Here is a 16,288-nt window from a genome sequence, read left to right as displayed (position 1 = left end):
TAATGATATGCTGAAACAAATAGAAGGTAACTGAGTAAAATTCAATAAATTAAAGCACTATACTGAGGCAGATTTTCAGCAGCAGGGGAAGTAGAAGAATATGTCTTTATGTAAAATAATTAGCTTCAAGCGAATTTGGCTAAAGGAAACACTATAAGTAGATCCCCGGACAAATAATGTGATAACAGATTAGAATCATTTACACTTTAACAATATTTGCCATAAATTTCCAATATTTATTATAAATAATGGTATTTGTCTATTGGGAAAAAGTTATAAATCAAATGCAAAAAAATCAAGTCCAGACATTTTATAGGAGCTACTAAGTGGAATAGAAAACCAATTGATTCTTTTAATAGATTCATAATATTTAATGTGTTCTTCACTTTGTGCCATACTTTCCATTTTCAGTTCAAACAGAATGCACAGATGAGTGAAAGTTATGAGCAATTCTAGTCATGATATCTTTGTTAAACTGCTTTTTCCAGCAACATTCAATATTTCTTTCCAGTCATAATTGTAAAGTGGAAGGAGGGGAGAGCAAGAAAAGAGATTATTTCCTCTACCTCTCAAAACACTGATTTTTATTTGTTTATGTTTATTTCCTTGTTTGGAGGCTTCGGAAGTGGTCAGGGGGTCCAAGGACCATCCCCCACGGTACCTGGCCAACACGGTCTGCAGTTCAGTACTAGGAACAAAGAATACAATACTGCTCAGAATCTGCTACCCTCTAGTGCCAGAACTACTAAGGTCAAGCCTGTGTGTTTTGAAGCCTTTGGGGCCACACACCATGCTTCTTGGGGGCCTGCCTCGTGTTTCAAAATATTTTTGGTAATTCATAATGGAAGCACATCTATTAAAAACACCACATAGGGCTGGAGCGATAGCACAGCGGGTAGGGGGTTTGCCTTGCACGTGGCCGACCCGGGTTCGATTCCCAGCATCATATGGTCCCCCAAGCACCGCTAGGAGTAATTCCTGAGTGCAGAGCCAGGAGTAAGTAATCCCTGAGCATCACAAGGTGTGACCCAAAAAGCAATAAATAAATAAATAAATAAATAAAAATAAAATAAAAAATAAAAACACCACATAGAGCTGGAGACACAATGGACAGTCCACTTAGCTGAATGAACTAGCCCAAGTTTGATCCTCAGAAGTCCATATGGTCCCCCAAGCAGTTCCAGCAATAATCCCTCAGTACAGTTCCAGGAGTTTGCCCTGAGAATAGTACCAGTAGTGGTCTCCAAACAAAACAGGGTGCTGAAAAGAAGTAAAGTGATATGCATGATACCTTATCAGAAACAGTACTGTAAATCACATTGCTTAAAAAGAAATATCAAATAGGAAAGAGTGCTTGCCATAGAAGCAGGATGGTGGAGCTGGAGGGAAATTAGGAACACTGGTGGAGGGAAGTGGATACTGGTGAAAGGATTGCTGTTGGAATATTGTACACTTGTAACTCAATCATGATAAACTTGTAACTTTGATATTCAGGGTGATTCAATAAATTATGACATGCATATAGAAATTAGAAATCACAGATTTTATAGTATAGATAATTATCTTTAAAATGTGTGTTGAAGGTGCTGTGGGACTGGTTAATGGTTGGAACTAACCACAAGTGTGTGTGAGGCTGAGGGTAGGTAAGATAGAGAAGAAGCCAGTATGACAACAATAGCTGGGAATGATCACGCTGGACAAGACCTGAGGGTTAAAAGTAGGTAAAGGGATATTCTTGATAACATTTCGGGATTGATATTGGAAACCACAATGCCCAAAAGGAGAGAAAGAGAGAGAGAGAAAAAGAGACAGAGAGAAGAAAAGTGCCTGCCATAGACGTAGGCAGGGGTGAGGGGTGGAGCATGTTATGGGAGGGAAACTGGGGACACTGGTGCTGGGAAATGTACATTGGTGGAAGGATGGGTGTTGGAATACTGTATGACTAAACTCTAATCGTGGACAGCTTTGTAAGGGTCTATCTCACAATGATTCAATAAAAAAATTAAAAAATATTTGTTGACTGGAAGTGTCAGTATAATATACAACTAGGTTATTAAATATAAATCCCATTTCTCTGATAACACAATGGTATGATTTTAATCATGTAATGAATCTTTTCTCTACCCTATTACCACGTTTGTAAAGATGTAATGATATTGTAACTTTACTTACTAATTTTCAAAATTAATTCAGTAGGCTGAGAGATAGATTGTTCTAGGGAGTATATGAAACCTAGATCATAGGCCCAAAAGGAAGATTAATTTTCAGCAAGGAGCATTAATTTTATCTTTTCTTCTTTGTAACTCTAAGAAATATTATACAAACAGGAGGATAAATAAATATTTCATTCCACTATTTTATTAAACAATTATAAAATTAATTGTTCTACAGAAAAAGTAATTCCAGGGGCTGGAGCTATACTACAGTGATTACTTGCACACAGTCACCTGTGTCCAATTCGCAGTACTCAAGATGGTTCAGCCCCAGCCAGTTAGGAGTGATTCCTGAGCACAGAGCCAGGAGTAAGCCTTGAGCACTTTTCAGTGTGATTCCCTGCATACACAATTAAAGCAAAAAGAAATAATCATTTTAAGTTTATTTTTGGAGAGGTGGTGGTATCCTATTTTTTGTTACACACCAATGTATGGGTGTAAACTGTCAATATTTTGATTGCATGTTATTTGAATAAACATTATTTTATTGTAATCTTACATATGGTATTTTTGTGTATAAATTAGTACCTTGAATATATAGATCTTAGGTGTACCGGTAAAACAGTCTAAAGTGGTGCAAATGTTTTATATATGTATATATATATATATATATGTATATATTGTGTAACATCTATACAGCAAGAGTAGGGATCTTGATATTTAATTTAACTTTTAAGTATTTTTTTCCTTTTTTGGGTCACACCCAGCGATGCTCAGGGGTTACTTCTGGCTTTGCACTCAGGAATTACTCCTGGCGATGCTTGGGGGACCATATGGGATGCTGGGGATAGAACCCGAGTCGGCCGTGTGCAAGGCAAACTCCTTACCCACTGTGCTATCATTCCGGCTCCAACTTTTAAATAATTTTAATGCCTCATATTATGGTAATGGATATGCAGTTATAGATGGAACATCAAAAGGCAAACAAAGCAAGTTATAATGATCAGTTTTAAATAACAAAAAGAAAAGCCACAAATTGGTACATCTACATAATGTGATATTATGTACCTGCTAGGAAAGATAAAGTCATGAGATTTGCTTATAAGTGGATGATCATGGACAGTATCATGTTAAGTGAAATGAGTCAGAAAGAGAGGAACAGACATAGAAGAACTGCACTCATTTCTGGAATATAATATAAAATATGAGACTAACACCCAAGGACAGTAGAGACAGAGCCAGTTAGTTATATTGCTCCATGGTTGGTAGCCTGCCTCATGACTGGGGAGAAAGTAGCTGGGATAGAGAAAGATCACTAAGTCAATGGTGATTGGAGGGATCACTTGGGATGGGAGATGTGTGCTGAAAGTAGATAAAGGACCAAATATGATGGTCACTCATTATTTGTATTGCAAACCATAATACCCATAAGTAGAGAGAGAGTAAGAAGGAAATTGTCTGCCATAGAGCCAGGGTTAGGGATGGGACGGGGCAGGGGGATAGGGTTTCTGGGACATTGGTGGTGGAAAATATGCACTCGTGGAGGGATTGGTGTTCGATCATCGACTGACTGAAACTCAAACATGAAATCTTTCTAAATGTAGCTCACGGTGATTCAGTAAAAAATATTCAAGCTAAAATAAAAGAAAGAAATATCAAACTTAAAAAAATAAAGTTCCACCTCAAATACTGAAGTTCAATTTAAAGACTTTAAGAGCATGAAAACTTTTAAATTGCTCATTTAAATGACGGGTACAAAGGTTATTATGCTAGTAAACATTATAACTGCATTCCTGATACATTTCTACTATTCACTGTCATTGTCATCCCATTGCTCAGCGATTTGCTTGAGCGGGCACCAGTAACATCTCCATTGTGAGACTTGTTGCTGTTTTTGGCATATTGAATATGCCACAGGTCGCTTGCCATGCTCTGCTGTGCAGGTGGGATACTCTTGGTAGCTTGCCGGGCTCTCCGAGAGGGGCGGAGGAATCGAACCCGGGTTGGTCCTGTGCAAGGCAAACGCCTTACTGCTGTGCTATCACTCCAGCACTCTACTATTCAGTCTCCTAATAATATAGTATCACTGTCACTGTCACTGTCATCCCATTGCTCATTGATTTGCTCGAGCGGGCACCAGTAGCGTCTCCATTGTGAGACTTGTTGTTACTGTTTTTGGCATATTGAATACGCGACAGTAGCTTTCCAGTCTCTGCTGTGCGGGCGGGATATTCTTGTCAGGCTCTCCGAGAGGGATGGAGGAATAGAACCCAGGTCGGCCATGTGCAAGAGAAATGCACTACCCACTGTGCTATTGCTCCAGCCCAATGTGGTATCAGTTTTAGAAAGTTGTTTTTAATCTTTCTGCCTTAAGTCCTTTTAAGTTAAGAGAGCCCTATTTTAAGCCTTTTAAATATATCTGCTTTTCCTACCACTACAGGGTCAAAAATTCATGCACGGTAGTTTATTCACTTAGTTTATCTCACTTTAGAAGCACATTTAGGGATGCTTTAACTATATTTTATAAATTAAAAATACAAATTCAGGAATTATTGTGTAATGATTCTTCATCAGAAATTGTTCTGAAACCCTTATTCAGTCTTATACAATACTTCACATGCAATCTCATTCAATACTCACAACTTTAAAGGAAAGTTTTATTGTCTCTACTTTGTAAAATAGAGTATTGCACATACGAATCATTTGAGCATATGAATTCAAATTATTCACTCTAGGTGTAAAGTATTTACATTTACTATGTGCTACACAATATGCTGTATTTTCCAATATATGCTACATTTTCTAATAACCATCACAAGAATTAGGTGTTGCTACTAGCTCATTTTACAGGTGAAGAAAAACTACATATTGATATCAAATCACTGAATTGAAAATTAAAAATCCAAGAAGTTTAAAATCTAAGCTTGTACTCGTAGCCTTTACACTAGACTATTTTGAAGTTCTGTTCTGTCAAAGTTTACCTCATAACTACACATTTATTATTTGCAGCTCTCTCTGAGATACTCAGCAAAGATCCTTTCCAAGGATATTTTCTCTATACAGTGTTTTCTCTGATTAATTTTAATTCTCTGAAATATGAACTTATTTTGCTAGTACTGTTCAGCTTTAAGTTTCCTATTGCTAGCACTGACGAAAAAGTTCAGGGCCTTGGTGTAATAAATGCAGGAGGGGTGGGGAGACCACTGAGGTAGGGAATCACATAATAGAAAATATTACATACAAAAAACAAAACTCTAGCCTCAAAATACTTGTAAGCTTTATGAAATGAACATGGAATTCGTCCAAGTTGTATAAAACAAGTTCTAAATTTTAACCTAAGACTAAAATATAAAATAACTCTATTATGAAGAACTGAGAAGTGATAGCACAGGGGGTAGGGCGTTTGCCTTGCACACGGCCCACCTGGGTTGGGTTCCTTCATTCCTCTCAGAGAGACCAGCAAGCTACTGAGAGTATCCCACCTGCACGGCAGAGCCTGGCAAGCTACCCGTGGTGCATTCAATATGCCCAAAAAAGTAACAACAATTCTCACAATGGAGACGTTACTGGTGCCTGCTCGAGCAAATTGATGAACAATGGGATGACAGTGCTACAGTGCTATGATGAATAACCATGGATCCTATACATGCTCCTATCTACATTAATGAATTCAAGAATCAATGAAAATAAAAGCACTCAATAGCTTAGGCCAAGTCTTGTGCCCTTTGGCGAAGCACAATTTTCCTTGAGCATGTACCTCTCTCTGTCTTTCTCTCCCTTCACATTTCTCTAAGTAAATTTCTTTACATAAAAGTATTTTACTTAAAAAATAAACCAAAAAATTTTAGAGGTATTTTTTAAAATCACCTAATACCTAATATGATAAAAATTTTAAGTCAAATTACTTTTAAACATATTTATGAATAGCATGGAATTTGCTTTTCTAAGAAAAGTCAATAACATGGCTAAATACCTTCCTTGTGTTTTTGTGTTCTAAATTTTGTGCAGTAAATATATGAAGTTTCTTTCTTAGATGAAACAAGCACTTCCTTATTTTAGGATGAGTTATTTGATTATATTATCAACTTAAGGAAGCCATAGAATTTACTATCTTTAGTACTAGTATTAGACTTTCATCCCTTAGTCCTTTCCCTCCAACCCAGATCCACAACGGAATACTACAACATTGTAAGGAATGGTGAAATAATTTAATTTGGTGCAACATAGATGGAACTGGAAGACATCATTTTAAGTGAAGTAAGTTAGAAGAAGGATAAACACAGGGTGATATCATTTATGTGAGTTATTTAGAATAACTTGACGAGCGAATGCAACGTTTAAAAGGTGGCAAGCCAAATAAACCTTGACCCTAGAGTATAGGAGGAAAAGGAAAGAATAAATGGAGGGGAGGGGAGAAGAGAGAGATGAGAAGCAATGGTGGAAAGGTGGTGTTAATGAATGATAGAGCCAAATATCCAAACCACAGAATCAACAACACTGTAATCAAGAGATCCACACTTTAACAACTGAACTTAAAAATGTGTCTGTCAAGAGAGCATGCTTGAAGGGGTGGGTATAGGAGGGGCGGAAACCTGGGATCTTTGTTGGAGTGAAATGGACACTGAGATGGTGGGATTGGTGCTGCAATATCTTATGGCTAAAACTAAACTCTGAATACATTTGTAAATCGTGGTGCTTTACTAAAATATTTTAAAAGATAAACTACAAAAGAGTGATTCTTCTTTTTGTTGAAGGAAACTAGGGAGTGGAGAGAAAATAATTTATTTTTAGTACATATTATTTTAAAAATGTACATATAAATATATACATTGGATGCCAGTCAAAAAGGGGCCATTATTAATGTAGCTCTTGGTATGAATAAAATGGCCAGATATACTTTTTAAAGGGTTTGGAAGCATGACAATCTCCCAATTTGTTAAACAATGAAACATTAAGATGAGACATCCGATTACAAAAGATAAAATTAACTTTTCTTCACCTTCTTTTTCCCTTGCCTTAAACCTCCCCACCCCTTTTGCCATATACAGATACACACACACAGAGATACCTTGTGAGTAAAATTAACTGAAAAAAGCCCAACTGTTTAATGAAGTCCCCTTACAGAAGAGATCATCTATCCACATGAACTTTTTCACCCAGAAATTAATTTCTTTCAGTTTCTACAGCTAGATTTAACTGCAAGAACATAAAAGATGAAAAAGCTGAAAACACAGGCTCTATTCTGTGAACTCATTCAGTTTTCAGCAACGACTTCCTTGAATAATCATTCACTTTAGTGACTACACCCTTGAACAACAATTGATCAAAGCAACACACCTTTACCCACAGAACAGGAACATTCTGATATATATTAAGACGTTCCGGCACAGTAAGTAGTACTGTCTATAATATTTGTAAGCAATAACAAACTAAAAATCACATAAACAATGATAAATTCAGGATGAATAATTACTGAGTACAGAGGCCATTTGTAATTTTGTTGCAAGTATCAAATTTAAAAGCATAGAAATATTTATAAAACTAGCATTAAGATGTCTCTTTGTGCCCAAACTTGTTTTATTTAATAAATTTTGTTTGTGAAAAACAACATAATAATTAAAATATACATCACTGAGGCATCAATAGAAATTTATATCTGTCCTCAGTGTTAACTCTCCTTGTATACGCAAATAACATTTACCCATATAATCAGTGTTTTTATCATTAAGGCACTTAGTATGTATTTAATGAGTGACTGATATTAAAAATAAATTATTTGACACATTTCTTCTCATACAATATATCTCCTCTGAATACATGAAAATATTTTAATTTCATTGAAAGATAAATTTAGGGCATGAAAAATCACACTTCAAATTAATAATTTACATCCATATTGATCAGTAAGGCAGTAATTCAATTTGAGTTAGTGGTATCACTGTATCACTGTCATCCCATTGGTCATCTATTTGCTCGAGCGGGCACCAGTAACGTCTCCATTGTGTGACTTGTTGTTACTGTTTTTGCCATATTGAATATGCCATGGGTAGCTTGCCAGGCTCTGCCGTGTGGGCAAGATACTCTCAGTAGCTTGCTGGGCTCTCTGAGGGGGCAGAGGAATCGAACCTGGGTCAGCTGCATGAAAGGAAAAAGTCCTACCTGCTGTGCTATCACTCCAGCCCTGAGTAAATGGCAGGTTTATATATATTTTTTAAAAGTTTTAAGTCGTTCGTTTTATGTAGTTTCTTGAAATACAGTTATTCATAATAATGCAATATAGGTTTAAGTTTTTTGGGGGAGGGCACACTCAGCAATGCCATGGGTTTCTCCTGGATCTGCACTCAGGAATTAATCTCCACAGTGCTCAGAGACTATATAGGATGCTTGGGATGGAACCCAGGTTTGCCATTTATAAGGCAGTGCCCTATCCACTGTACTATGTCTCAGCCCAAATGCAATATGTTTTAAAGTACATATATGATCTTGAATCCACCTATTTTACCATACCTGTTCAAATGAAAAGCACAATAATGTAATTTAATTTAGAAAACATCATCAACTGGTTTCTACATTTATTTTTCTGAGATACAATATATCAACCAGAAAAATAATAACAGAATTACAACATGTGTGTTTCTTTATCAATTGAAGACAAGAAACAAAGCAGTTCTATTAATGGATACATTTTAAATATGCTTTTCTATTAAAATAACTTTCATGTAAGAGTCATACAAGAAAAAACAAAGCCAGAAATAGACACTAAAAAATATCATGTAATTCACTAAATTTAAAATGTACTCTATATAAGCTAAAATCAAATTTTGAAAGGAAAGATGGATGGTATCAATTTTGGTTTCCAAAGGAAACTGGAAATTTTACAAATATATATTTGTATGTACATGCAAAACCTGTATTTAAAACCTTTTGAATTATTTAAATGCCATCTGAACAGCAAAATGTTAAAATAATTTAGTAAAAAAGTTAACTGAGTTCATGATTACCAACAGTTAATTATAATATACAATTTCCTAGTTGCCATGGTCACAAATGTTGACATTAAGTAATTTGTCAGTCACCAACTCAAAATATTTCTGATACATGATATATTAATTAGAGATTTCATTGAAACAAAATCATAAAATACTTTGCTTCATAAGTACTGCTTTATTATGCTTGGCACAATATATAATAAAGTTATATCTATATATTACACACTATGATACTATAAAAGTGATTGCATCAAATTTGTATCAAATCTAGGTCCTACTTCAGGTAAGTTTCCTGAAATAGTTTCATTCTGCCATTTGTGAATGCCTTTTTCCTATAAATCAACATAAAATTTTATAGTCAAATTTCTTCCTAGTTCCAATCTAGGAATTAAGCTTTTTCTTTCTTTGCTACATATCTAGAATCTCACTTTCCACATCTTTACCAGTGCTTTTGATTTTTCAAAATTGTAAATATGCACCCTTTGCAGCACTCTCAATTTCAATCTTTTATCACAGTTTCTATGGCCATAGTTTATGCCCCAAGAGTCTTCATTAATTTTTCTTTGAGGAACTACAGTTTAGGATGGAGATAGTCTTGAAAAGATTATACTAGCAAATATCAGGCGGAAAGAAGGAAAGTCATGAAAAAGTTTACCAGCTGAGTCCTGGGATTTTACAAAAGGAAAAGTTAAATTAAGGAGCATGCAATAAAATATGATCCTAAATTATTCTGTAACAATATTTATAATTTATCAGATTTTAGGTTTCAGATTCATATATATTTATGGAAGTTTTTTATTAGAGAGTTTTTATAGTTTAATATCTTTAAATGGATGAAATATAGAATTTTAATATTTATATAATAATTGTAATTTTCAACTTGGTATTGTTCTAGAATATTATAAAAGATATATGATATCCGTTTATTGCTCAGTAACATTTCAATATTGAATATTAAAATACATCTTTTGTGTTAATATCATTAAAACATAAAGCCTCGTATTTTAAAAAGCCTTTATATATTTTTTCTTTCAACCAATAGGAGGGAAGTTTTTCTCAGCTAGGGCACTAGTGGAAAATAAACTTTAAATTTCTCCCCATTTTTTTCTGCTTATATAAGGCTAGGAGTCAAAATATGTCGAGTAGTTGATATATGAAATATTCCTTTAGATGGTTTTATTATATTATATAGTTTAGAAATATTGATTTATTGTATAGTTTGAATATTTTTTGCAAAAGTAATTTGTATTATTTCAGACTAGCATAATTATGCAACATTGGCTAATAACACAACAATGGTTGTTCTTTTGAGTTATTTATCATACAAATTTATATTAAAATAATTTCAGTTTGGATAGAAGATTCACAGAGATTATCACTTGTAAATGTAATATAAAGAATCAGAGGGTGAAAATAGATTTGATACTTTTAAGTTTCTATATCTTGCAATGTTCCATTCGCAAGATCAAGATCATTAGCACTGAAAATGATGCTAAAATAGTGCCTTTAAAAAGAAATTGAAATAAGTAAGGAAGTGGATGGATCTCGATATAATTACGCTAAGTGATATGATAATAAAAATTTGCAGATGGTTTCTTTCAGAGGTGGAATATGAATATCTAAAGTGAACAAATTGGCACGAACAACAAAATTAACTCCAGGAATCAATGAAACTATGGTGGTTACCAGAGGGAAAGGAGAGGTAGATGTGGAAGGAATGGTGGTAGAAGACAGCACTGGAATTTAGGCTTTTGAAAAATATTTTAAAATAAGTTTTTGTTTAATTAAAGAAGCGTAATGTACAAAGTTACTGATAGTTGGGTTTTAGGCATAGAATACTTCAACACTAATCGCACCAGAGATGTCGAATTCCCTCCACCAATGTCCCTATACTCCATCCCCTTGTACTCCCTCACCCCCCCACAAGCCTCCTTGACAGGCACATTACAAAGTTTGGTGGTTGCCGTTTAGATCTGTGTTTTAGCGCTGGAACTTTGATGAAAAGAATAGTCAGTGTCATTCCCACATAGACAGACGAAGACAAGTCTCTGAAGCTCTTTAGTAACAACAACACCAAAACCAGACCTAACTTACAACCACAGAACTTTGAAATCTGCCTGTCAAGATTGTAGGTGTGGGGTTAAACAGGAGGGAACATGGGAATACTGGTGGGGGGAAGTTGATACTGCTGGTGGGATTGCTATCCGACTACTGTATGGCTAAAACCCAGCTATCAGTAACTTAGTAAATCCCAATTCTTTAATTTTTTTAAAAAACATAAAAAGTAAAACCTTTAAAAATGCTTAACTGAAAAATACCCATGCTTATTAAAACATTTTAAACCAATGATAAAACAATAAAAATGTAAAGAGCAAAATTCTTTCATCTTGAATGGTATCAGCGTGTTCCTCTATTTTAGCTTCCATATTAGAATCGCTTATATTTTGCTTCCTTAACTTTCTATCCATTCTTTTGGTGTCCTTCATATAATATTTATAAATTATTCATCCCGGCAGTACAAAAATCGCTGTGTCATTTTTGGTTTTTTTTAAGTATTTTTTAATTTTATTTTTTTATTGAATCACCATGTGGAAAGTTACAAAGCTTTCAGGCTTAAGTCTCAGTTTCATTGTGTCATTTTCAAAAGATGAAACACATGAAAATCTAGATATTTGTGTTTGTCCTCAGCTGAATAAAACCCGCTGAACACAAATAATTGCCAGGACCTGTTCCTGCTTCACCGTCCTTGACACAAACACAAAACAAGCTAAACAAAAACATCCAGTTTCCTTTGCACTAGGGACAAAATCATACACATCATACACAAAATAATACACAAAAAGCATACACGCCAATCAAATCCAACAAAAAAAACTGTCTTATGCCCTTGTTTTATTATGAAAACAATCGGCAGAGACAGTAGCTGAAAGAACAGTGAATAGACAGAATTTATACGACGGATCATTATCTATAATCACCAGGAGTTAGTAGAACAGAGGTAGAGAGAAAGAAAGAATTTTGCTCAAGATTTCGCTGTCCCATGCGCTGCGCATAGCCGTACCTGAGAATGGTCACTCCAAACCAAATTTTGATAGGAGCCAGCAGTTCGGAGAGGAGAGAGGACTTCCCGAGAGCTGATGGGTTCCAAGGCCTGAACGACTTTGTTCATGGGCCCGCTGTAGGTTCTCACTCGCTCATATACCACATTTTTTTCTGGAGGTTGCTGAACTACGTTTGACTGATGGTAGCAATGGTAATGCTGCGGCTGACACTGCAGCAGCTCCGACGGTTGCTGGGTTCCACAGCTGCTGTTGCTTGTCTCACTCCAGTGTCTTGAGCTCATCATCTCTTCCGTTGTCAGCGAAGGGACCCCCAAGATGTTTCTCCCTAAGAAACAGAGAAAGAGAGACAAATCATGAAAGCAAGGGGTAGGAAGACAGGCAGGTAGACACACGTAGGAACCATTTACCAAGCCCTTCGTTCTACAGTGGAGCCAGGGCTAGATGAAAGTTACCTGAGCAACAGCAAAAGCAGGTCTGGCAGCTGCGAAAGAGGCAGCAAAGTATTTGAGTACAAATGCAAAGTGGAACCACCCCGTGAGATTGCTCCAGGAAATGGTGCTGACACGCCCCTGAGGGGCGGATTAATCAAGCAGGTTTATCTGCCAGCAGAGGCCCTGGGTTGGCACAGGATTGGCCTGAAAGGAAGGAGACTGGAAAGAGCAGAAATGCTGAATTTTGGGACAAAAGCCAGAGTGTCTAAGTCCACAGGCTTGAAAATTCACAGTAAATGGCAAAGACGTACCCACGCCAATACTTGCTAGGAAAAAAAAAATGATAAACGTCCGTGAATGTGGTATTCCTAAAGGAACAACGATTATCCCTGATGTTTGCTTCCTTTGCCAATTCTACCTGGAAACTTCAGTTCGGGGAGACTGCTACGTGATCCTCAGTTGTCTTTCTTGCCCGAGGCTTAGTATGACTTTCTAACATGCATGGATGTTTATTTATCTGAAAGATTGACGTTTATACGTGTAGCGTTGGTGAAGGAAAAACTAACTATCCCACAAATGTTACTTTGTGCTTTAGATTCATGATTATTGTTTTGTATATTCACAAAGGAACTTACCCTGCCTTTTATTTGTGCCTGGACAGAACTGTGTTTGATGGCTTTAATATCTAGATCTTAAAGGTGCTGCACGTAGGTTGGGAGATGTACCCTATCGGATACAGTGAGACTAAGATTTGCTTGGCACTTTTATCTATTATTATTATTATTATTTGAAATTCTAAACACAAAGCCTATTTATCACTAGATTTTGCCTTGCAAGAGACTTCACTACCCCTGAAGTTCAGAATATTCAGTAAGAGAGTCCTCAAGAAAAGGGCTTCCCAGTTTGTATATGCACCATGAAACCTAGATCACCATCATTTTGGAGAGGAGAGTGTCATCCAGCTGGCTAGTGAGTTTTTTGATCTGTCTAGTTAACAAAAGGTAGTGATTTACTGCTCTCTCTAAGCCAACTACCAGGTTGAGGAATTTTACATATAGTATCTGTCATCCTCAAAATTTTCTGAGAGTTTATAGGCATAAACACAGAGAGGTGAGAATGCTTCCCAAAGTCATACAAGTAGTAAATGATGGAATTAAATATAGGGGAATTTCTTTAATTTTTTAATTGAGGGAGCACAACAAGTGGAGGTCAGGGTTTACTCTTTATTCTGCATTCAGGTCACTGAAGGCAGGGCCTGGGAGACAATATTGGGTGGCCGAGTTTGAAATCAGGTCAGAGGCAAACCATCTGCGCACTGTAGTGTCTCTCCAGAACTGAGAGCACTTATTTTAGAATCTGAACACTTATCTACTGTTTTATACTTTCAGATAAATTTTTACATTATGTTCTGCACATGGTCATCTGACAAATACCCTAAGTAGAAAAAACTTAAAATAGTTTCAAGCAGCTAGTTTGTTAAAAAAAATTTAATTGCAGAGAGGTATATAATGTACAGAAACATGACCTTTAAATATCTTTCAAATATTTTTTGTACATTTACATGTGTATGTATCTGTGTGTACAGAGCTTACAAATATAGTTCTTTTTGATGTCATTGTTGGGTTTTAGGCCACACCTGACTGTGGTCAGGACTTACTCTTGGCAGGGAATGAGGGAGACTGGGGTGGGGGGGACAGGAATCAAATCCAGGATTGCCGTGTGCAAGTAAAGTGCCCTACATCTTATACTATCTTTCCAGCCTTCAAATCTAATTTATGTGAATTTTCTTGCTTTTCTTTAAGACTCAATAAAAATTTCATTTACAAACATGACCTGCCAACTATCAACTCAATAACTTGTCAATATATTAGCATTATTATTTTGAATAATGTTTCCTTGTAAGCAGAGTATAATTATGTGAGCACTCAACAACTCATTTTTTTGAAATATGAATTTAAAATGTACACAAACACATACACATATGGCTGTTATGTCTGCAAGCAAGAAGTAACCGAACAAGTAATAGATGGAGACAAAGAATTTAAAAAAAACCTCTTTATCAATAAAGTGGTGATTATAACTGCCCTCCAAATTTCTTGTATATTTGGAAGTTTTAGGCAGTAACCTAAAAATATACAATAACTTGGCAAAAATTAATATGTGAAATTAATCACTGTATCACTGTCACTGTCATCCCGTTGCTCATCGATTTGCTCGAGTGGGCACCAGTAACATCTTCATTGTGAGACTTGTTACTGTTTTTGGCATATTAAATATGCCATGGGTAGTTTGTCAGGTTTTATCGTGGGGGTGAAATACTCTCAGTAGCTTGCCGGGCTCTCTGAGAGGGACAAAGGAATCAAACCCAGGTCGGCCACGTGCAAGGCAAACTCTCCACCCACAATTATTCCTGAGTCTTACAGATTTCAGTCAGAGTTGGTACTGACTTTATTTCAAATGAAATGTTTCAATCATACCTGAGTATCATTCATTATTTTTCTCATACCTAGGTATGAGAGAGAGAGAGTGAGCTTATAGTTCCATTGAATTTACCATAAGAGACTACCACTAATTGGCGTACAAATAACATCTCACTATAATGTAAATATTGATAGCCTATCGTTTATGATGTTTATCATTTCCCCAGCTTCGGCTTATTCTTTTAAAATTTATTTGTGCATTTAGTTATTGAAATTTCTAGTTCCTTTTTTCAGAAGATTCTGATACTTTTTTTTTTTTTGCTTTTTGGCGATGCACAGGGGTTACTCCTGGCTCTGTACTCAGGAATTACCCCTGGCAGTGCTCAAACTGTGCTCAAACTCAGTACGGCAAACGCCGTACCTGCTGTGCTATCACTCCAGCCCCCTAATACCTATTTTGATAAGTAAATACATAAAATGTATTTGATTATACAATGATAGTTTTTCTGTCTACTTTAAAATACAAGATATTCACACTAAGTTTTGCAGGTGGCTTCATCATTTTTCTACCATTCCAACAATGATGGATGGGAAAGTAAAAATCTGATGCTTATTTTCAGTGCCATATTAGTTTAGAAAATCCTTAAACAATTTTCTAATACTAGTATATTATTCAGAAATATAGATATTTTGTGCTTAGTACTGAAAAAAATCTTATTTGTTAAAATGGAACTGCTATTCTCTTAAAATTGATATAACCTTAGAACTAAGTTTTTAAAGACTTAAATATCTTTGTTTTTATTATAAAAGCAATTAATTTTTAAAACATTAAATGACCAAAGACATGAATAAAATAACAAAAGGTTAAATTTATCATATTAATGGTGAGAGGAAGGGATGGTTGAGTGATCAGCAATGTTTTTTTCATGCATAGCTAGAAATTTAAAGAAAAACAGTGATTCATTTTATGACTGAGCTGTTGTAAAAGTCCTCTGACAAAGGCCTGATTTTACCTACCTCATAAAATTGTTATTAGAAACAAATGTGAGAGTATCTGCTAATTGTAATGCTCTATTCTGAAAGTAAAAATGTAAAGTATTTCATTCCAGAAGGTGTGGTATGATTTTTGTGGAATGGTAGACTTTGCAAAGCAAATGTAAGTGTCTTCAGGAAAACTTAGGTCTAGTTTTGAAAAAATTAGCTACATAAAGTCATTAAAGTAAAATAATAAAA

The 16,288-nt window shown here is 35.5% G+C and overlaps 1 protein-coding gene across 1 annotated transcript in view; it reads right to left on the bottom strand.

The window, feature by feature from the left end:
- Positions 1–12,488, bottom strand: part of POF1B (POF1B actin binding protein) — a 108,569-nt gene extending 96,081 nt beyond the window's left edge. Inside the window, exon 1 of the mRNA XM_055122301.1 lies at positions 12,204–12,488. Coding sequence (XP_054978276.1) covers positions 12,204–12,488 — 285 coding nt within the window. The remainder of the gene's footprint in view (positions 1–12,203) is intronic.
- Positions 12,489–16,288: the final 3,800 nt, after the last annotated feature.

This window comes from Sorex araneus, chromosome X (assembly GCF_027595985.1).
Source record: "Sorex araneus isolate mSorAra2 chromosome X, mSorAra2.pri, whole genome shotgun sequence".
NCBI lineage: Eukaryota > Metazoa > Chordata > Mammalia > Eulipotyphla > Soricidae > Sorex > Sorex araneus.
This window is presented reverse-complemented; position numbering and strand designations above follow the sequence as displayed.